General features: G+C 36.9%; 1 protein-coding gene across 1 annotated transcript in view; it reads right to left on the minus strand.

Moving 5' to 3' along the window:
• Window positions 1-24,956, minus strand: part of CFAP47 (cilia and flagella associated protein 47) — a 363,098-nt gene that overhangs the window by 221,421 nt on the left and 116,721 nt on the right. The window contains 6 exon segments of the mRNA XM_050891106.1: window positions 5,088-5,174; window positions 7,793-7,881; window positions 8,485-8,557; window positions 8,559-8,648; window positions 17,757-17,869; window positions 18,383-18,517. Coding sequence (XP_050747063.1) covers window positions 5,088-5,174; window positions 7,793-7,881; window positions 8,485-8,557; window positions 8,559-8,648; window positions 17,757-17,869; window positions 18,383-18,517 — 587 coding nt within the window.

Genomic DNA, 24,956 nt, shown 5'->3' on the forward strand with positions numbered 1-24,956 from the left:
CCAGTAACTAAGCACCACGCAGTCGCTCGCTCACCCCTCCCAGTGGGATGGGGAGGAGGATCAGGAAAAAAAAGGTAAAACTCATGGGTTGAGATAAGAACAGTTTAATAACAAAAGTAAAATAAAATAGAATACTACTACTAATAATAATATAATAATAATAGTAATGAAAAGGAATATAACAAAAAAAAGAGAAATAAAACCCAAGAAAGACAAGTGATGCACAATGCAATTGCTCACCATTCACTGACCAATGCCCCAGCAGCAATCCACCCCTCCCGGCCAACTACCCCCCGTTTATATACTGGGCATGACGTTCTATGGTATGGAATACCCCTTTGGCTAGTTCAGGTCAGCTGCCCCAGCTATGCTCCCTCCCAGCTTCTTGCACACCTGCTTGCTGGCAGAGCATGGGAAACTGAAAAGTCCTTAACTTAAGATAAGCGCTACTTAGCAACAACTAAAACATCAGACTGTTATCAACATTATTCTCACACCAAATCCAAAACACAGCACTGTACCAGCTACTAAGAAGAAAATTAACTCTATCCCAGCCGAAACCAAGACAAATGGTGTGCCTTTACTCTTCAGTCCAGGGTCCAAACAAGCCAATAACTCTGCTTTCCATCCAACAAATTCTCAGAAAAGGAAAATTACTTTGCTTTCTGTATTTGGAGCAGAATTTACTAGATGATCTTAGTCCCTTCCAGTTCCAGATTTTATGTATTACTGAGGCAAAGAGAAAAATTAAAAGTGCCAGGCACCATGGGGAAATCTTAAGTCCACAGAGCAGCGACTTCACCAATGAACTTTAGAAGACAGAAGCAAGCAAACGTTTTATTAGAGAGAGAAAGGATACAAGGAACTGCTTACTAATGCACTGAAAATACCGAAACATTTGAGCACAAAACTCACATCTAAGATATTTGTTAGTTTCCACACTCTGTGGAACAGTTTGTGATCTCAGGACAAAGACTAGGATAGAAAGTAAAACAGAAGCTGCCCAAAAGAGGTAGTATGGCTTATATTAGTATAGATCAATTTCTAATATATCAAATATTAATCAAAATTGTGATGACTCCTGATAGCACATTTCTAAACCATATTTTCTGAAACAACAGGTATTAATGCTGTATCTCATAACCTGTATTACATAGACACACAATGGAGCCTTTTAGATCTTCATTTTTTCTTTATCCTATCAGTAAGTAAATACAGGTATTCTGTATAACGTAACTCTTTCCTTGACATATGAAACTGCTTAGAACAAAAAGTGTAAGAACAAAATTCAGAAAATTAAAAATATTTGGAATTCCTGGTATTATCTCTGGTAAAAAAAAAGTAAATAATTTAACATCAAGAAGCTATATACAATATTCTGCAAAGCTTGATTTGAAATTCATTAATTAATTGTTCCTTTTTTGTTTTAGAATGAGTTTTTCTTGATGTAAAAATATTTATCCACATTCATAGTTTTTTTTGCAAATCAATCTGTGCAATCATGAGCCATCCTTATGACCCAAGGACACTGTAATGCATACTCTAAACTGCTTAGTCATGGTCTTAGAATAGGACTATTGAATTATTAGTATACCTTTACCACTTCCTAGTTTTACAGAAGGAAATCTATGAAGAAAAAGTTAGCTATTATATGTAACCTTGAACTTTTACTGTCATTCAAGACTTTTTTTTTTAATGGACATCATTCAAAATACCAACATGTTTGAAAACTACTTAGGGGTAGTTTTATATTAGAATTCCTGGGCCATGTGGTGTGCATCTCTCCACCTGGTTTTCCTTCTCCCACAGGGAGGAGACCATGCTGGCACACAGATGTAGACCAAGGATAACAACTGAAGTGTCAAGGGCTTGGAAAAGCATAGAAAAGTGTGTAACTTGAAAAAATCCAGGCACATGTATCACAGTATACTTAAAAGAAAAACTACGTCAACTGGATGAAAGAAAAAATACTGTCGTCCTCACCAAACATCATTCAGCTCCCCATGGACAAAGAGGTCTTGCCTGCAACCACTGAATGACACCCTGCCACCACCGAATGACACCCTGCCTCAGACATGGGCTACTGTTAGATTTTTTGGCTGAGACAGCACTGTGTCCCAGTAAGGATATAGTTCATCTGGGCTCTAGCTTCAGACTGGGATATCTTTCCAGTCACAGTATGATGAGCCCATGCCACAATGACTAAAGGGTTTGTCTCCGCTTTGGTACGAATGACACCATTTTGGGTGCCTGTGATACTGCCAGAGAGGAAAGGTGGTCGGTAAGAGGGTTACCTGCCAGGTAAAGCTTGTTACAGTGAGGTTTAAAGTGGTGCGTCTCACACATCTGGGGCATAGTATGAGGACACAGAAGGAACTATGACACTGAGACCCCCACTTGGACCTGCATGGACGATTAAGTTGTTAGGATCGAAGAATGCAAATTACGTCAATCATGTAAACACAATTACTTAGAGTATAAGAACTGATTTTACAGTAGTTTTATGCTTATGGAGCACTTAGAGCAATGGGCCCCCGTTTTGTAGAAGGCATTTTCTGGATTTATCAAAAGAATAAAAATGATTGCAGGCACAATCTTCTTACTGATCAGTTATGAATTTCACAGATACTAATTTTTTAACACAAATTTCAGGAGTTTGTTACGTTCCATGCAAGAAAAAAATCTTCTTAAAAAGAGCACCTAAGTGGCTTCTATTATCACAGATAACAGAAACATCTGAAATTATAGCAAATCAATATTGGAGATTTCTAAAGACTTAAGATGCCCTCAAATCAATTGCAGTAAGAGTGAGGCCTGGATGTGTGACTAAAATTACACTTTTTAGACTGATTTATTTCCTAGGAATAAATTATGCAGGATGATGAAAAATCCTTTTCTATTTCAACAGCTTCTGATACCTCTAAGTACAATATACTAGTAAAATCTGTTGACATTGATGGAGTTACCAGAGTGGCTCTATTATTTTTTCTTTCTTTGTAAGAGGCCTTGGATAGTAGTTTTAGAAAATCACTGTTTTATCCCAAGAGAATTTTTAATAAGAGTTATACAGTTTTCCAGTTTATTTCTTCTCTTGCTTAAATTGAAGAAGGAGCCCTTTACTCTGGCATATGCTAATGGCTTTTGAGTTCTAAATGTCATCTATCTCCTCCATCAGAATTGACAGCATAGGAGATATGAACATTGATTCTTTATTACATCACATTTTGAATTACTTTCAGAAAAGACCAAATGTCTTTTTGGCAAAAAATATGAACAGAAGTAACGTCCAATCAAATCAGTCCAACATTTGTTTAGTAGGCTGAGAGTTTGGAGAACTTATCAGAGTAACGGGTAGTTACAACCAGACTCTTTTTTTCTATCATTCATTACATGAAATAGGCATGGCTATTTCCGCTTGGATACAGGCCCTGCTAAACATATCTGCAGGTTTTGTACAAAAATCATTGTGCTGATGTTGGCTGCACATTTCAAAACTAACAATCATTAATCACTGGAGGTTCACGTATTGTAGCACACCTGATAAGTGTGGCTTAGCTGTAAGTGCACAGAGCACACAGGACACCAGCAATCAGTGCAGCCCACAGAACACAAATGAGGGACAGAATGGCATTGAATGCATCCACCTAAAATGCCTATGTAATAGTGTTCTGGTGGCTATAGTACTCTTTCTTGACAGTATTTCTGGGCTGGAGTATTTTTCACATGTATTGTGAGAAGGCTGCTGATAGTGTATTTTCAAAGCTCGATCCTGCATCTATGAGAAGAAATCTGATTGGTTACACTTTGGTTATCTTTCCTGTAAGCTGACTTCTTACTTCTGTTGGGGTTTTTTTAGCCACTATCCTATTCCAACTGATGATTATAAATACTGCTCTATGAATAAATAATTATAAAACATGGCTGAAGTGACAGAAGACTAGAGAAATGGATCTCTATAAATAAATTGCCCAATATGTGAATGCAAAATCTATCATTAAAAAGACTTAGAATTAACACTTTCAGTCTACGACTGAAAAATAGAGTTATTAAACTGTCAATTATTAAAAACAACAGTGCAATTCTTAGTATCTGGCAAGTTCCAAACGTTGTTTTAGATATTTGTGGTAGCTCTTTCTCTATGCTGGGCCACTTCTAGAGAGTGCCACAAATTTTAGTTCTCAAACCTTTTTGATTCTCTCTTTCTCTTTTAACCTTGACTATCAGTGATTCTGATTTACATCTCACCTCTTCAAATCCACAAAGATTTCTGCCTGTTCATCTAAGCTTATTGGTATTTATCTCACTGTCTAACAATTAAAGACAGTGAAGGCAGAAATACCTTCTTTCAGACTATAAGTCTTAAGCATGGATTTTTCTTTACATCTCTCCTTGACTCCCATTCCAATTGCTATCCGTTTTTCATTCTTTGCCATTTTATCATCTTTACCACGCTTACCTTGAACTCTCCTTCTCCTTCCAGATTTCCTATGTTAGAGAACCTGTCCATGGTCAGCTAAGTAATAATGTCTAGACACAAAACTATATTAACTTATATCAATATATCTGCACTAATAACCCCTTATTCTGTTCTTGCATCTCCAGGAGCCTACTGAACCTGTAACATTTTACACTTCAGCACAATTAGAATTCTATAGACTGCCTATTTATAAATAAAAACTTGACCTTACTGTTGCACCTTCAAACATCTCTATCTTCTTCATTCCAAGAATCAGAACTAATCCTGTTGCAATGAACTGGAACTAGTTTTCAGTATTTCAGTCACCTAAGTCACCACGGTTGCCCCTATCCCAGCATCAACAGTTCACCTTTCGATCCTTGTTTCTCTAACACTTTTTCCAAACAGCACATTACATGCATTTTTATCTTGTACACCATACTTGTCTTTTCTCCACTGAGTAACTTATCTGTAAAATGTTTTTAAAATGTTACATAATTCTATGATATTTCAAAGTCCTAACCTATAATTCTTTACAACGGCTATGCACACAACTATACACAAAGATGTAATACTAATAGAAATGTATAATTAAATATATTATAATTAGCAATTGCCATTTAGAACTTACCTGAACGTTTGCTCTTGCTTTACTTGCCTGGCTTGATATACTTGCTCTGGCTGCATTAAGTAACTCGTGGATTCCAGCAAAATGACCCTGGAGTATGGCAAGTACACATAATCACTGCATTTTTAACTTGCAGAATGAAGACAAAACTCAGTTTATTCTAACTTTAAAATGAAAGCTTGGTAAAAAGCTTATTATTTTCAATTGGAGATACTTTAAAAGTACCGTAAAAATTTTTTAAACAGATTTTTAAAAACTACTTATTTCATAATTTATTAATTCTTCTTTATTTAATAACTTAAAATTTTTTGCACAATTCAGGCCATGTAATTTTTAAAGCTCATGTAAGCATTCAAAATCCTGAGACACTTATTCAAGGCTTATTGGGAAATATCGTAAAGTACTACCTCATCAATACCATAGGTTGATTTGTAATCATAGGGATGGTCCACAGCCATGTCATGACATGCAGACCAATTTTCAATTTTATTTTCAAAAAATTTAAAATAAAAGAAAAAATTAAAAACAGAAAAATAATGCCTATTTCAATATTAAGACAAATTATATACATTTTGTAATTGGAAATAATTTTCTAAAGTGTAATTTACACTATGATCTGTACTAAATTAAATGATTGAATAATCAATTCATTTACACTTGAAGAAACAAAGCTCAGTTAATTTTACTTTGCTTTTGTAAATAATGAATCTATTAAGATAAACTGTGATTTCCCTGACAAACCACAAGCAACTGCTTCACTTTAGTTTTTCCTAGAAGATTCTGATCTTCTTTCCCTTTATGAACATTACATTGTGCACATATTATTTCCATTCTAGGTATTGGATAATCCATTGACCTACTGCTAGTCATTAGTCAAGAATTAATTTTTGGTATCACTGTAGAACTTCTGTTACATGGCACCAGCACGCATAATTCATGCATTTTAAACTACATTTCTGCATTTTCTCTGCACTCTCAGACAACAGTAAAAACAGAAGGATAATTACAGAGTACACAGTAAAAATAAAGAAGGCAATGTCAACTAGCTTAGCACTAGTTGTGGAACTAAATTCAAACTTTTCAATAGAGTTATGATAATTTACATCAGCACTAGTTGATTCTCTGCCCAAGCGTTGAATCTGCCATTTAAAAAAATAATAATAATGACCATTACTTATTATAGTATTTTATATTATAGAAATACTTTCATATTCTTGGGAGAAAAATAGCTGCAGTACTTCACAAAGAAATGTAATGGATAATTTTAGAAGCATTCAACTAATTTTTCTTAATGAAGTACAAACATTCAGTAATCTTTAAAGTATATATCTATACATAAGTATTAAAAACTAGGAACTGTAAAAAACCGAAAACATTATTTAGTTGGTAGAATGGGTAACATCTAACAAATAGCTGAATGATAGGCAAGGATTAGTTTAGGGTGCAGAATTTACAGCTTTTGGAAATACCTGACATTTGCTATATATTTGACATGAGTTCAAAGAGGTGCTTATATTTTTAATTTGTCCTTTTCTTAAATCGTACCACATTATACACCTAGTTTTAAGCTTTTCAGCCCAGTTTTCTGTAAAAGAGCTACTTCCTTGGTATCACAAGTGCATTTCTTTGTGTTATTTGCAACTAAGCAATGCACCCCCTGATGGAACACTAGATGGTTCAAAACACTGGAAACATGATACAAAGAATCTTTTATTTTAGGTTACTGGTTCAAATGTTGCTCAAATTGATACTTCAAGTAGTTGTCAAGTAGCTTTTGAATGATATACATAAAACTAAACTACTTCATCGCCTTTAATCTATTCTTTCCAAGATAATTATCTACATTATAGAACTGATTACAGGCAGCTTCACTGACCACCTCAAGGACTTTAAAAAAAGACAGAAGCTAAATAAACTCATATGATTCCCACATACGAGGCTTATGCCAGAGCACATTGCTGGAGCAGTGAAAACAATCCTGTTACAGGTGTCTATGCCAAACCCATTCTGTGGGGAAAGAAATTTAATTTGCAGCCTATGCAACATGTATATTAAACAGATCAGTAAAACAAGCTAAAAATGTTATGGAAAATGGTTCTTGTAAATAAATGAATGACATGAACCAATGCCTAGCTCTGTAGACTAAAGACAAAATATGGAGTCAGATCACATAAATAGATTTTAAAGGGGCACAGCACTCTATTTCTTTTGTATTAAAGAAAGCAACATTTATAACTCTGCAGTTGTTACATCTATGATGAATATAAATGAAAAATTAAATTAACTGATAGTGATGCAAGCCCCAAGGCAAAAACATGTTTCTTTCTTTTTCATGCTTAATAATTTAAACAGTAGGATAAAGCAGATTGGTGAAAAAATAACCAACTATTAATTAACACGGTTTGTTTCTCTTTGGAATTCTGCTGGACCTCAGCCAAACACAAAAATACAAGCAAGGTTCATGAACTCCATTTGATTAAAGCTCTAGCTTTATTGCTTACACTGAGATGGATTTCAATTAAGGTTTATTTATCTTCTTTATTCATTATGATAGCTTCCACTTCATAGTGCTTGTAACAATTTTGGTAATGTAAATCCCTATATTTTAACCTCAAGGTTTTACATTTTTAAGGAGAAGAAGAAAATTATGGAAAAGAGTTGATAAAACAGCATGATCATTAAAGATTTGTCTTTACAGCATTGTCTACCTGAATATGCCATCAGTTCTGAAGGGATTAGTAACGTTTAGGATGACTTTCTTCAGCTCATAACATGGGGATTTGCATTTCAATATATCCTAAAAGAGAACAAAAATTTATATCAATATGAAAAAGTTGCAAAACTACATTCATGTATAATACATAAACAAACAGGAAAATATTACAAAGAATAGAACCATGTGTTTGACCACTGGTGACTACAATATTAACATAATTTAAATGCTAGGCTTTGTTGCCAGCAAAGAACAGTGAAAGCCTATTTCTTTTTAAACATGCATTAAACTTCACCACGTTTTAAATGCTTTTCCAAATCATAGCACAAGGCCAAGAATCAAGATGATATCTTTTTTCCTTCTTATCTTTACATATCCTCTTGCTCCAACCTTCCTTTCTAACATCAGTGTCTATTGCTATAGTATAAAGAGAGTCATGTAAAAAAAAAAAGAGAATCACATAAACACCACCTAAGTTCAGAAGCGGATCTATCCAGATCTGCTCAATGAATGTTTGATAACAAAAGCTGGCTAGCATGCCTATCTCTGCTCTGACTATTTCTGGGATATAAAATCTACAGACTGTCTAAAGTTAAAAAGCACAAATAAACCTAGCAACATCTAACAAAAGTTGGCTGTCCATCTACATCTGACAACTGAAATCACGAGGCTGAAGCATATCACCACCTCCGCAATGGAATTTCCAAAAGCATTCATATGCTGAAAGGGCTCCAGATTTATTTTCAGAGCAATCAGTGCAAAATTTTAAAATTTTTTTCAGGATTTAAGTGTGATTTATATCCTTAGGAATCTTAGATATTTCTCTAGGCTTTTCTCTGCATGTACATAGGCTAATATTGGAAACGTGAAAATCCATAGGTCAAAGGCTAATGCTGATGGTAACTCAGATTTTTATTCTTACCTCAGTTCACTTTTGTTTGATACAACATACAGATGAACAATATTTTTGTGACAATGTTAATCATACACATATAAACTTACAGCAGGCTCAATATGCTTGACTTCAGATTTCAGAGAGAATGTCAGTGTGGCACCGTCTGTTCCACCCACACTCTTTGAGACCAGCAGCAACACCGCTTCAGCAGGGCGCAGAAAACGACTAGTGAATTCCACATTTATACTTGTTTGTCTCCTAGGCAAAATAATAACAATAATAATAATAGTTTATAATAGTTAGGCACAAAATTGTGACTCAGAAATGACTCAGAAATGTCATTTCAGGAGCACATTTTAGAGTCTTTGTAAGGGAAGAGGGCTAGAAAGTCATTTGTTTCTTCTGAAATACTTCGTTGTAGCTCAATCTTCTGCCTAAGAGCACCTTAAAACATTCTAATAAAAGAACTACATAGATAGAAAAAGAACAATATTGAGTCCTTGTTGCTTTTTATGACCTCAGCATGTAGCTTAATTTTTCTTCCCGCACACACTAGCACAGGAAGTTCTCTTTCCTTATAGTATTTACCCTAAGTTAACAACTGATTTACTTTATGCTCCCCTATTTGAATAGGTTTTTGTAAGTTAAAGAGTCAGACATCCTGTTATGCGTGTTGTGAGGCAGATCTAGATGTTCTTAATCAAATCCTCATTGAAGATTGAGAAAGAAATGAGTAAAAAAACCCCTTCAAAATAATTAGTAAAGCTGAGTAATTAAGAGGTGGAAAAAACAAAGTTCTCTCATACAAGCAACAGCTCAAGTCTCTGATGGGAAACTGGAGAAGGGAAGACCACATGGAATGAGAGTTTAGACTAGGTAAGAGTTAAGTTTAGACTTGATTTGCATTAGTCCTGCAACTAAGCAAGATCAATAAGAAAAGTTTAGTGGCTGAAGCTCGCACTTTGAAGCTCTCAAAATCACTCTCTGATTTTGAGATTAACGTCTTAAGATGGCATGAAGGTCAGAAAAATTATAGTGTGTAGGATTGTTCTAAAAGCAAGAGAACAATAGAATCTAAACATATTCTGCCTTTCTTACACATATGACCAGAGCAGAGAGCGCTTTCTCTAAACAGAAAAAGACCTATATTTTTGGAGTTGCAGGTAGAATATCTCAAAATATATACCAAAAAGTCAGCTGACTGGTTTACACTTTCATTGTACTGCCATTCTATGTAGTTAAAGAAATTTTAAAATTTACCCCCCAACAACCTGTATGAAAGAGATGGCAGAAAGAAAATAACCTATAGTAAAATCTTGAAATTTCTTAATTTACTGAAGGTGATATTACTTAAATAATACTTCAAAGGAATTCTTAAAATATAGGAAAAGGTTATATTTATAAACTGCAGATTTGTTAGTTGTCTTTCTGGAAGAGATAGCAGATACTAACATCAAAAGGAAGCCTCTCCCCAACCCAAATTAGCCTTCCCCATTAAACAATTAATAGAAACTGTGCAGCCTGACAGAAAAGAATTAAAATAGAGGGCAGAGGGAAATTATGTGTGATTTATTGGTCTTCTGCCAAGTGGGAATTCTAAAGGAGAGGCAATTAACTAACAGAAGTATGTGAACTAGGCCTATTATGTATTGTATGTATATATACTTACATAAGTAAGTGGTGAAGTAGAGAACTTGTCATAGCAATCAGCATACCATGTCTTCAATGGAATCATGATAATTTACATTTGGTGCACAACTTTCATAATAACAGCTACTTTTTCAAGTGAACTCAATGCACACATCTCTTCATGTAAGTTGAGTAATCACAATGATGGCAGAAGTTCTATGAACTTATTTTGATGGGAGTAGTGGCAGGATTTGTCCCTGGATGACAGCTGCTTTCAAGGAAACTTTCTGGGAGGTCCTTTACCTCATTCTTATGATGGACCAGGGGAAGAAAAAGAAATATATATATATATATAGCATTCTTACTTAAAACTACCTTGGGACCTGAGAACTGAATGGTGATAAATAGAACACCAATATCTTAAAAAATATTTGGGGAAGATCAGGAGAATAACAGACCTTTAAGCTTCAAATCTATACCATGCAATGTAGTAGAAACAATTATAAAGAATAAAAGAATAGGATAAGTCTAAATGATATCTACTATAAACAAGATCTACTTCAATGAGACCCACCTGGCAGGAGTCAACATCTATAAAATGTAGTCCTGCCTTATAAACCTATGAGAGTTCATTAAAGGAGCTCAACAAGAACACGATCAAGGGTGATTTAATTCTTCTATTTCTAACAAAGTCCCTTTCTATAGACTTACAAGGAAACTAGCAGACAAGAAAGAAGCAAGGAAAGAAGTAAGAAAAGAAGCAAGGAAACATAATGTAGGAACTAACACTTCTTACTGTGTAGGAAGGCCATTAATGGAGACCTCAAGTGTCTGCGACAACTGGAAAGTAAGGAAGTTTACTGATGTTCTACATTGCTCCAGGTTGTAAGGACAAAGATTGACAGTGCAAAGATTGCAGGACCTTATGAGACATCAAAATAATGAGAAAATTCAGTGTACATAGATGTAAAGAGATGCACACAGGGAAAGCAGTTCTGTGTTTACATAAAATAATTGCCTCCAAGCCATTATAACTCACCATTGAGAACTTGGGATCTGCGACAGGTAGTTTCGTGAAAACATCAGCACAGTGCTGGGAAACATCCAATAAAGCAAATGAAGTGTGAGGAATAATTAGAAAAGGAACAGACAACAACATAGATCACCATTAGGCCACCAGATCCCATCCAAAGGGCTCAAACCTTAATTACTGTTTGCACGTCTTTACCTCAAAAAGGATATAGCAGAATTGAAAAAAGCTCACCAAACTGCAGAAAGGTGACTATAGGCAAGAGAATTAACCCAGTATGATCTCTAGGCTTAACACGAGGATAAAGGAGTATGATATTGCCCAGAGTTCTTCCTAAAGCCAAATGTCTCAGGATGTCAGTTCTGAGAATCAATGACGAAATCCTGGAAGTTCTGAAAACCTGGCTCTTACAGTTTTCATGTTCCTGCTGCAGAGCACCCAGACATTACGATTTTTGACAGTGAAGAGTTGCTAAGCCCCCCAGAGTCTGAGGCTCCTAAGCTCCCCTGCCATTCAAAACTTCCTGGAAAATGCATCCTGGGACTACAGGCTCCCAAAGAAGTATACTGCCTGAGACATCCACTCCCAAAGCCACTTTAGGGATCAAATTTTAAGGAGTCTACTCTGCTCTTGTCACAAATAGGAATGACAGGGAAATGGAGCATACGGAGCCTTCTGCCTGATCTTTGCCCTCTGGCTGATGGAACAGCAGAGAAATCTGATTTGAATTGTGAACTGTTGCCTTCTGTGGCAAAGCCAGCATCAAGGAAAGCACAAAGTTGCTTAGTTTTTTTCTCTATTCATATGTGTCGTGGTCAATGTAAAGTGAGGGAGAATTCAGCTCATGGAATTGTTCTATGATCTGGTTCATTCTCATATTATTATAACTAGCCCCACCCACACTCACTGCAGTTGATATACTGTAGGGGTCAAAGATTCTTAATTTATCAGCTCAGTGTGTACCATCTTTCAACAAAGCAAGCAATCAAATTCTCTCTCTTTTATTTGTATACTTTGGTGTAGGAAAAGAAAGATAACAAGTTGTCTGGAGGGATCAAATTTGCAGAGTTTAAGGCCAACAGAAATTACTAGGTAATACAATCCGAAGTAGTTATACATTGCAGGCCATTATGTGCAACCCAATCATCCTTCAATTGCTTCTGATAACAACCATTTGGCAGAAGCATTTTTCTGAGAAAGCACTTCATATTATCTGAGGCAGAAGGATGGATTAAATAACTTTCTGAGGTCACTTCCTGCACTATTTTCAATGTTCTGTGATTTGCAAACCCCCTGCAGTTAAAGAATTTGTCATTCAGATAGAGTTTCTTCCCCTCAATAGCTAATGACCTTCGCTACTTCCAGGTTGAATTTGCACAACTCCAGCTTCAAGCTGTTGTTGTTACAAAAAGTTTTGTTCTATATTGTTTGCAGTTAAACAAGTCCCTTTCCCAGGAAGGTACTTTTAAATATAGATTAAGTCATCTTCATCATTTCTCTTGTTAAGATACCCAGACTGAGTAACTCATAGGCATGTCTACACCACACAAGAGAGCTTAGAGACCTTTATGCTATTACTATTGTGAACTGCAAGTCTACGTGGCACAGTGCAGTACCCTGGAGAGTGGGAATCTCAGATCAAAGATTAATTACACTATATGCAAGATCTGACACTCAGCTACACTGAGAATGTTCTGATGCATCCCAAAAGCCAGAGCAGAATGACAGTATAGTCTTCCAAAGATTTCCCTGATGTTCACCTCCTTAGGATTAAAGCCAGTTTCATCTCAGCCATTTGATATAAAATATTCATTCTTGACAGATATTGCGTGTAGGTGGCAAGGTTTTGGTAGCAGGGGGCTGTAGGGGCAGCCTCTGTGAGAAGAGACCAGGAGCTGCCCTGTGCAGGACACAGGCAGTTCCAGCTGGCTCCATAATGGAACCACCACTGGACAGAGCTGAGCCCATCAGCCAAGCTGGGGCACCTCTGTGAAAGCATATTTTAAAAAGGGCAAAAACATCAGAAAGGCAGAGGAGTGAGGAAAAACAGTAAGAAACAGCAGTGGGAATATCAAGGTCAGAGAAGGAGAGGGAGAGGAGCTGCTGCAGCTGCCAGAGCAGATGTTTCCCTGCAGCATGTGGAGAGGACCACACCGGAGCGGATATCCACACTGCAGTCCATGGAGGGCCCCCTGCCAGAGCACTTGGATATTTCCTGAAGGAATTGTGATCCATGGATAGCCCATGCTGGAGCAAATTTTTCCTGAAGGACTGCAGCCCATGGAAGAACTCACGGAGCAGGAGAAAAGCATGAGGAGGAAGGAGAAGCAGAGAGGAACTGTTATGAAGTGACTGCAGCCACCTGCTCCCCATTACCCCCTGTGCCACTCAAGGTGGCAGGGGGAGAAGGTAGAGGACTCAGGAACGAAGGAGTGAAGTTGAGTCTGAAAGAAGAGGGTGGGAAAGAGATGAGGTGATGTTTTAATTTTTATCTTTGTTTCTCACTACAAAAGTCTATTTTAATTGAAAAAGAATTAAAACAATTTCCCCTAAGTCAAGCCTGTTTTGCCTGTGATGGTCACTGGCAAGCAGTCTCCCCATCTTTCTCAACCCACAAACCTTTTTAGCAATTTTTTCTCCCCCATCCTGTTGAGGAGAGGGAGCGAGAGAGCGTCTGGGTGGGTGTCTGGCAGCCAGCCAAGTTTAACCCACCACAGCCATTTATGAGTTTCTCCAGCTAGTTGTGAACTGCAGTATACACTGTCATGCTTCTTTGAAAATACAGACAGACATACATTACATATTTCTGTCACTTCATTATTATTAGTTTAAAATCATTGGCATCTCTATCTAATGCTTCATTACTGCTTCCTAATATATTTAAGTAACTCCTCTTCATTACCCTTTGCTTTTCTGCTCAAATTTTTCCCTGATCTGTTTAGCTTATCAGTTTCCTGCAGTTCATCTCTCCTGAAAAGTAAACACAGTTCTTTCAGACTGGGCCTTCATCTACAGAATCCTCTATGCCAAGCATGCTCACCCAGCAGTCCAACAGGATTAGTCAGTCACACTTGTTCCTCATGAGCGATTATAATGACCCACAGAAATCTTAAATCCAATTATAGTTACTTCTAAATACAGGAATATATATATTTGGCAGATAATTAGAGACAAGTCTCTATGCATGACATGTCTTACTTAAAGTCTTCCAGCTCTCCAATCAGAAGACTGACAAGTTTCAGTTTCTTTAGCCTCCCTATCAAGGCCATGGTTCATCTTTTCAGCTGTAATTGTCTGAACTCTCATGAGTGACTGTTCTCTGAACTGCTAATATTTCCCTTGACCTTTTACCCTGAAACTTTGGCAAAGCAAGCTTTACAACTGTCGTGGTTTAACCCCAGTCAGCAACTCAGCACCACGCAGCCGTTTCCCCCTCCCCCTCCCAGTGGGGTGAGGAGGAGGAAAGCAAAGGAAAAAAAAAAAAAGTAAAACTCGTGGGTTGAGAGAAGAACAGTTTAATAACTAAAGTAAAATATAATACTAACAATAGTAATAATGAAATATAATAATAATAGTAATGAAAAGGAATGCAACAAAAAAAGGAAGGGGGGAGGGGGGAAGGAAAAAACCAGTGATGCACAATGCAATTGCTCACCACCCACTGACCAATGCCCAGTTAGTTCCTGAGCCACAATCCGCGCCTCCCGGCCAACTCCCCCGTTTATATACTGGGCATGACGTTCCATGGTATGGAATACCCCTTTGGCTAGTTCAGGTCAGCTGCCCCGGCTATGCTCCCTCCCAGCTTCTTGCACACCTGCTTGCTGGCAGAGCATGGGAGACTGAAAAGTCCTTGGGAAAAGTCCTTGGCTTACGATAAGCGCTCCTTAGCAACAACTAAAACGTCAGAGTGTTATCAACATCATTCTCACACTAAATCCAAAACACAGCACTGTATCAGCTACTAAGAAGAGAGTTAACTCTGTCCCAGCCAAAACCAGGACAACAACTTGACTGGAGCCCTGCAGCAGGCCTTCACAAGGCAATAGCCGCTATTTTTAACTGCTTATGTTTATTAGTTTATCTAAAGTACCTGTTGTTTCAGGGGAAAAGCAGCTGGCCAGTATCAAGCTAGCTTGCAGTGAAAGATGAACTAGTGGTGAAGGCATATCCATATTTATATATAATATTCATAAATTCACAAGGAACGGTTTCAATTCAGGGGAACAAGGATGCAGAGATACCTGACCTTAAGTTGTCTGAACCACTACAGATACTCAGAAAGTTTTTTGAAGTATAAATTCTGTTTCTAAACTAGAACTCCTGTTCTCTCATATAGCAAGTAGGCTTTCCTAATTTTTAGTCATTTTTAACACATTGATTCATCTGCCTCCAATCCCATATTTATGGATTATTTACTTCTAAAAGTAGAACAAATAACTTTAATGTGAAGTGCCTCTTTCTAGCTATTTTAACATCTTTTATTCCTAAACAGGTTATAGTCAGTGATGCTAACATTCCTGTCAAAAAATAACTCCATTAAGTTTTACTAATACACTCACATCAAATTTCTTACTGAATACACTGAAAATTCCCCCCCACTTTTTATTTAGGCCATAAATATATTTCTTTTTTTCTAGAAGTCTGTTACAAGCCTACCTCATTTCTGAGTTTCTCTGAAGGCATTCTTTCCAAACAAAGCAGAACATACTCTCTTACAAATCCCCTACTATTTTTCTTGACCTTATATAACTGAATATCAATCAGCACTAATAGCAATAAGCCTACACATAATCAATTAAACAGAGGTGTTGGTTTATTATTCATGTTACTATCACTTCCAAACCCACCTATGATATTATGATCTAATATAAAGCACCTACAAGACTCCCACCCATCCCACTGTTGCTTGGAGTTCTCAAACACTTCCATTAGAATATTAAGCAAGCTATTAATTACAAAGAATTTATTTTTCATTTAGTGACCACGATTACAAGTAAGGTTACATTATGATAAGCTCTGCAGAGGTCACCAGTGGATGACTGGCATTTCCACAAGCTTTTATTTCTGTGCATTTTTTCAAATGTTTGTTGCTATATATAATGCCAAGCAGCTCAATGACAAGGTTGTACACGTTTACCGGTGTCTTGGTTTGGGTTTTTTTTTTTTTAAAGGTGAAGTGAAAAACAGCCATGGTATTGACCTTTCAGAAAAACACATGATATTTTCAAAGATTAGATTTTTATGTTAATTCTTATTTGAAGTAATTGCAAAGAAAATGGAATCAAATCAGCCTCACAGCTCGCTGAAAACATAGCATTACTTGTTGTCCCTTTTGCATATATTTACAGTAGGCATGTCATTTAATACTGAAATATGGATCATCCTTAAAGAGCACTGTATTTATGTTGAGTCTTCTTGAATCTCAAAATATGTATTTGAAATTTTTCTTCTTCTTCACAGGTTCTTTTAATACAAATGATGACCTTTGTTTTCCTTTTTACAATCTCTAATCCATTTTATCTGCAAAGGAATGTCTTAAATAGGCTTGCAGTCTAAACTTAAAAAGTCTTAACTGACAGCCAGAGTCACTGCTACATCCCTCTTGTCTTCACTAGTTAAACAGGGATTAGTGAAATTCCTGTATCTAGTCATAAACCCACGTAGCACAGAAAGAGCAAAACATACTCAGTGAACAAAAAGAAAAACATGGTGATATACCATAAGTATTTCTGCTACCAAAAATGTTAACAACCTAATGTTTTCCCAAAATTAAATCTCTCCAAAATCCTTAGATGGCTTTCAGAAATGTAAGATAGAGAAATAACTACATTGCAACTGCAATAGTTTCCATCTTGGTGGGGAGGGAGGATGGGGACAAAAAGCAGCAATCTAACACTACTGCCAAACTTGTGTCATGGTCTCTTAAATTCCCAGCCATGCTTCAATTAAGAATAAGAAACAAAAACTGAAATCTTAGAAGAATTTTTACCTGCTCATGCTTCCACAATACATTGATGTAAAAAATGTGAATCAAGTCCAGAGGAGGTATTTCAACTTCAGTTGGGCAAACAAATAAAATTAAAGAACAGCAGATCCAAACTGAAAATTAAAGCTTTCAATACATTGGGACAAAAATATTTATTGGACACAGATGACTCCTCTAACGCACTGAAGGCTTGTATTCTGCTCTTAAAGCTCTATTGAGCTAAACTGCAAGTGTCCCACTGATAAATTACTCTGGATTTGTTCTAGGCTAAGGAGAAAAAGCGTGATCTTTATACTGACTAATTTTGCCCTTTTTGTAGTTGAACACATTTCTAGTGTTCCACCACTATTAAATTAGTAGGTTTTTATTTCCATAATGCTAGACTTATTAATAACACTAAAAAAATCATTACTTACTTAGGGGCAATAGTGACAGTGTTTCCTTTAGGTAATGAGAAATCATCAGCATCTCTTCCTACAAGAATGGCGTAGTACATCAAAGTTTTACTGCTTGGGTTTTTCAGACGCACCTATCACAACAACAACAACAAAATCAGCCTATTTTTATTCTATTTTTAGAGTATAAAAGGTGTGTTCTGCAGCTAGGTTGCAAAATACAAACTAAGGATATCACAAAATAAGAAAGTACTTCAAATAACTAGGTAGATAATTTTTCTTCCTAAGGAATATAGGCTTCCCACAGACTATACAACCTCAATTTTTCTGAGTACTCTTTTTGCAGTGTACACTGCACTCCTATGCCTGTTAATCTCTTATTCCTCTCTATCTTTGATCTCAGATTTGTCCGATTTGTAGATTTTTTTTTCTGTGCTTACAAGCATAGGGAAAAAACAGCAGCAGAAGTCAGGATCCCAAGCCTGAAGAGAAAAAAAAGATGCATGCTTCCATCTTCTATATTTAGTAGCCAAATGACATGAAAACCATTCATTCTTTGTTGTAGTACATACATAATGTAAACACATATACACATACAGTGTTTTAACCTTGTACTGCTACAAATCTAAATTCAATGGTATCAGTACCTGTTTAACAACAGTTGCATGGAGAGCACCTGTAAATTCTATAGTGTTCCTGGGTAAGTAGTGAGGGAGACTTTCATATAGGTAGACACACAGAATAAGCATCATGACTGGGTTTGGATCACAGATGTCAGTGGCCTAACATTGAAAAAAAAAAAAAAAAAGAAAAAATAACCAGATAATCAGTTAAAATTTTGCATGTATAGTTTAGAGATAGGAAGATGAAGAACAAAAAAGTTTAAGGTAATTCTTATTATGCAAATATTTTCAACCTAATTTTTAATAACTAGATTAGGCCCATAGCTAAGATGAATATGAATCTTGTCAGTGCACAAAAAACCTAATTCTTGAAGACCTGTATCTTTTAAAATCTTTCAGTTTACTATGTAAAATACCATCCCAAATACTCCTAGATACAGTTTTGCAACTGTTTATGAAGACATTGTCACCATCCAACTAAGAACTATACAGTTATTTTTATTGCAGATGCCAAATTGCTTTACAAAAGGTGGCAAGTATTACTGCATTTTAACTATTTGATTTACAGAAATGAATTTAAATGGCAACTGCAAAACATGTCAAAGCTTTAGTCCTCAGCGATTCTGGTAAGGCATTGAAAAGATACATCAAATACATGAACTTTTCAGAAGGCTAATCAAATAGTAAAGAGACTTAATGATGCAAGTGGCTTCCCACAAATACAGGCAGGAAAGGTCTGTATCCGGTATACAATTTCCCTGCTTCTCTGTGCGTACGTACTTCCCTCAAGCAGAGCTTCATAAGGAAGGTCTTGTAACATAACCTGAAAAATGAGCAAGCCTGCAACTTATTAGATACGAAGCAAAAACTCGCGGTAGAAGAGTGTACAGTGATACTGTGAGATCCCTCATGAGAATAGGGCAATTCTAACTGAAATTCGCCAGATGACTCCAGCTGTGCTAGTATGGAGAGAGAATGTGATACTCCAATGGAAGCCTTTGTTATCTTTTCTGGGTAAGTTAAGAAAGCAATAAAAATGGTAATGTGACACTTTTGAGGAGGTCAGATTAATAAAAAAATTAAAAGTAAATAAATACAGTCCATCTAATAAAATGTGACATTAATTGAACTATATTGAATAAGAAGCCCAGGTTTTTGGCACAGCCACTTTTGTGAAATATTTTAAAAACTTTGCTCTTCTTATACAAAAATTATCACTCTAGATGACATAACTTGTTCATGTGTAAATTTTATTACCACTCTACCTTTTTAGGACCAATATTAAACTATGAGGATAAAGTTGTATCAACTTAATTTTCTTTCGATACTTTGTCAGTAAAGTCTCATTTTAATACTTACTGTCAATACCATTAAAATTTCCAGGGATCTATGAGAATAAAAAATATTCCTATACATTAATATTTCTTCTATAAACTACATTATACCAATTTTTCACAGGACCACACTTTCAGCCCCCACATTATTTTATTTTTATGATCAACTATATTCTTGTTCTCAACATGATTAGATGTTTATTGCCTAAATGGAGCATTAGAGGAAAAAAACTCTTTAAATCCTTGATTCTTATGAGGCAATTTTCATAATGAACCATTTACTCCAGAACCTCAATACTCTCCAGCATATTAATCAAGGGAATGGATACTATTTCTAAAGCAGTAGGATGAAGGAAACAGAGCAGCTATTTAGTCAGTCACCTGTCTCTGATGCAAGTCTATGTAGAAATACTATTTGCATTAGTTAATGTTTCACCTTAGTATACGTCTGCTTCTAGATGAGCCAATTCTGTATTTTATTGGATGGGGAAAATGCTACACATTTAGATTATAACAAGAAAATGTAGCAATTTTTTAAATCTAATAAAATTCTGGTACAGATTAAATTTTCCTCTTCAGTATTGAGAAGATAAAATGAAGAATAAAAATCCAGATTATTGAAACATTTGAAAAAAATATGACTTAATTAAGAGTGTTCCTAAAACATGGCCAACTATAGATATGAGATTTAAAGTTATGTTTTTCTCTCTCTTCAATTCGTATTTCTCCAAGGCTATAAAAAATGTTTTTGAATAATAACTTAAAATTTCTTTTTTTTTGTCATTTCTGAGAACAGAAAAATCTAGCAATAAAAAAAAAAAAAAATCAGTGGGAGATAATAAGCCTAAAATAGTCAACTCAATAAAGTAACTTCATAGGAAGAACTAGTCCCATGTGGATTCCCACTAGGAACCTTTAAATCAAAGTAAAAATTTCATTCTCATTATCAGAAACTTTTGGATAACTGCAGTTACTCTGCTTCCCAAATACGAATGAAGAGAGTTTGGGAAAAGACATCACATTTATTAGCCACATGGGCTGAAAAAGGGAGAAAACTTTTTTGCCTCTTCTGGACTGCCTTTAGTGCAGCAAGACAGATGTATAGATGTATCTATCATCTTAACTATCTGAGTTAATTTTTATTTCCAAGTTAAAGTTTTACACTAAAGCACATATTGCAGCGCTTCTACAAACCAGCTAATTCAACTTCCTAATTACTAAAAGCTCAAGGTGCAATACAACACTGTGAAAAAGTAAATATGTATTCCAAAAACAGAACACAACAGCCAGTCTATCTTCAAATTTTGCAGAAAGGCCCTTGTTCCTGCAGTTAGTTCCTCCTGCCGGTATGGCAAAAAGCAGTTTCATGAATGTCCCTTGTCAGAATACAAAAGCAGCTGTAATGACATTGAACAAGGATCCACAAGATCTAAATGCTTATGGGATGTTCTTGGAGTATCAGAGACTGGGTATCCCACTATTCTCCCTCTGTCAGCAGAGCAGTTGCTTGAGTAAGGAGTGTATGAAATTGGGCAAATATAAAGTGGTCTTTCCATTGACATAATTTGCCAGCTTCTGGAAATTAGTGGCTTAAGGATTTATTGATTATTGTTAAACACCTCTCTGTCATTATTTTAAATTCTTCTCTATTTCATTCTTTACATACAGAGATAAACCTGACTGTCATTAACAGTTTATGAATTCTTTTTGATTAGAAATTGCTTATTGAGTTTTCTTCCTCTTTTGACGTTATTAAAATGCAATATTGGCTGAAGTCTATTGCCTAAAACATAGGACCAAAAAAGCAGCTGAGATTTAAGTCCTAAGGGAGGAGCTCTAAGAAAGCAAAACAATGCATCACTGAGCACAAGTACAAGCTCCACCCTCAGACAGTTTCTGCTTGATGACTGATGGATCAGCAACTGATGAAGGTTTTCTTCAGCTAGCAGAAGCTGCATTTTGACATAATAATTTTGTGAGGAGAAAGGGTATAAAGGAGCTAGTTCTAGTGGAGCTATCTTCTTCCAACACAACCTAAAAAAACTCAGTAGCTTAAAGCAAATGTTCTATGTAGAAAAACCTTTATACAAAATAAGAACCTAAGAGCAGCCTATTGGCTCAGACCGTGGGCCAAAAGGACACCACTACAAGCTGATGCCTAAATGAAAATGATTATATAGTAAGTGTACATACACTTGAGCATTTTCCCAGCCTCAAGCATGAGACTTCCTAATCCACATAGGATTTCTGTCTACTTAGCAATCTTCATTTCTTTTTCTTCCAAGCTTATGCACAGTCTCCCTTTGACTCTGTGTAAAAACTGTAAAGGCAGCCTAAGAAAACACTCTCCTTTTGAAGTTATGTTCAGTATAACCTAGAAAGAATCTGGAAGAAAAGATGGAGCTATAAGCTAAGTTTTCTTAATGAACATGCTCTAAATAAATGCAATAACACCAAGCATTTGAAGTAATGCTCACTTTCACCAGCCTATGGCATTCTAGCCCTACACAAAGTATAATTTTATTTTCAAAGATTCAAGAGAAGAACACCAAGAAGTAAATAAAAAGTTTACTATTTTTTCTTCATTTCCTAAAAAGTCATCAAAACAGGGTGCCTTTCTCTTCTGCTACCAAGAATGAACCCACATTTCACATAGAAGGGGGAAAATAAGATGCTCTTTTGTTGTCACAGATAGGTGAAAACAATTCTGCATTTCAAACCAGAAAAATCTAGAATAAACTGGATTCTTGTTGTGGTTTAACCCCAGTCAGCAACTAAGCACCACGCAGCCGCTTCCCCCTCCCCCTCCCAGTGGGGTGAGGAGGAGGAAAGGGAAAAAAAAAAGTAAAACTCGTGGGTTGAGATAAGAACAGTTTAATAACTAAAGTAAAATATAATACTAACAATAGTAATAATGAAATATAATAATAATAATAGTAATGAAAAGGAATGCAACAAAAAAAGGAAGGGGGGAAGAAAAAAACAGTGACGCACAGTGCAATTGCTCACCACCCGCTGACCGATGCTCAGTTAGTTCCTGAGCCACGATCCGCGCCTCCAGGCCAGCTCCCCCCTGTTTATAGACTGGGCATGACGTTCCATGGTATGGAATACCCCTTTGGCTAGTTCAGGTCAGCTGCCCCGGCTATGCTCCCTCCCAGCTTCTTGCACACCTGCTTGCTGGCAGAGCATGGGAAACTGAAAAATCCCTGGCTTAAGATAAGTGCTACTTAGCAACAACTGAAACATCAGCGTGTTATCAACATCATTCTCACACTAAATCCAAAACCCAGCACTGTACCAGCTACTAAGAAGAGAGTTAACTCTGTCCCAGCCAAAACCAGGACAATTCTAAATTCAGAAATGCAAGGAGTCAAACCAACACAGTGTTTCCAATGCAGGAACAATCTTTCTTTCCCATCCAGTCTACAAGCGTGTCAGAAGTTTCCCATCACATTTTACAGAATGGAGAAGTTAAAGAATTCTCACAGATGAACCCAGCAGTATTTTCTCTAGTTCCTTCAGCCCATGAGGCGCTGTGCTATAATGAGATATTCCATGTCTTGTATGTAAGAATCCTCAATTCAGTAGGAGAAAACAAATCCAGAAAGGCCAGTGAAGCTACAATTTGTCCAAACTTGAAAGGCAAACTAAAGGCAGAGATAGTTGCCAGGGCACAGCAAGGGCCAGCTGTTCTCTCCGGGCCAGGGAGCCAGGAGCCAAAGGCAATATAACACAGCTGCAGAGTAGAGGCCAACCAGGGCCCATTCCACCCCCCCAGCCAGGAGCAGGGCAGCCAGGGGGCACCAGGGCAGCCCCAGCCCCAGCCATCAGTCACCTCCCTGGGGACCAGGACAGGCCAAGGCTGGGGTGAGGGCCTGTGGGTGGGCCTGGCTTGGTGGGTCCCATGGCCAGCAGGGCAGGGCTGTGGGGAGCTGGAGACCAGCCCTGCTGCGGCATCACTGGAGCAGGGGCTGACGGTCCTGGTGGGCAGACATGGGGTCCTGGTCTGTGGGCAGAGTGGAGGGAGCCCTGAGGGGCTGGGGGTGCCCCCAGGGCCTTGACAGTAGTTAAGTCTAAAGAGCATTCAACCTATATCGTTTGATGGCTCTACAACAGACATTTCAGAAAATCATATTTTTAACAAGGCTCCATCTCCGTAGTTGCAAGGAAACAAGAAGGAGCTGTATCCCTGAATAGACTCCTAATGTCTGCTTTAAGAAAAGGAACCTCTCCTTCTCCATACCCTAAAGCATTATATGGCAGGGTGGGGGAGAGAAAAAAAGAGAGAGAATCTGAGTACTGGAAAAGATGGCAAGGCTTGGCTCATGGACTAAAAGCAGAGGAGGGATGTAGCCCTTTCCCAAAGGATACAAATTATTTAAGGAAAGATTATTTAGTTACTGAAAGCTTCACAGACATTACTGACTACAGGTCAGCCCTAATTAAAATAAATGCCTGTAGTCCTGCAAATTAAATGCCTGTAGTCCTGCATGAAGGTGTTCTGTGTGCTTTGTACTATAAGGAATATGAATTCTTGTTTTGTTTGGTACAACAGGAAGGAGAAACCTGTCAAGATACATTAGAACAGACAAGCCTTACCACATTTTTACCTGTATACATACTAAATTAATCTTGCATTACATCTCACCAGGTAATCTCCAAGTTTTCTTAATTTCCCTTCTGTTTTATTAAGTTAGAGACAGGTAGGAGATTCCATAGAAAATGCAGAACTGGAGCTCCCCTGGTGGCAAACCCATTGACTCCACAGAGCACAGAGGCAGGAAGAGTTACTGACTGTTTCCTCCCTCTTTTCTGGCCCTGTGCCCAGCCAAGCATCGCATCACTGGGCACTGATCTGAAGTTTCCCTGTCACTCTCCATAGTTTCCTAGATAATGCTTATCCTCATAATTCTTAAGATTCATTTCATATACTCTTCATGCACTGATGTAATCGTATGCCTCATCTTGTATTTTTATTTATTTCCATCACCACTGTATTTTAAGGTTGGAATTATAGGATGCATTTACTATGCAAAGTAAGAAAGCTTCTTCCCTGCCAAAAGCTTTAAACCTGAAGTCTAAAAAATATTCTGATGTTTTCCATTCACTTATCTCAGTGATAGCTATCGAATGTTAACAAGTATTTGTAGGAGAAGTTATTTCAATATAGCTCTCGTTTTACACCTCTACTGTTCATCTTTCCTACATTTTCATTTAAGATAGCAAAGATGCCAGAATCGATTATCTGTTGAAGCCTAACT

The sequence above is a fragment of the Gymnogyps californianus genome, chromosome 1 (assembly GCF_018139145.2).
Source record: "Gymnogyps californianus isolate 813 chromosome 1, ASM1813914v2, whole genome shotgun sequence".
NCBI lineage: Eukaryota > Metazoa > Chordata > Aves > Accipitriformes > Cathartidae > Gymnogyps > Gymnogyps californianus.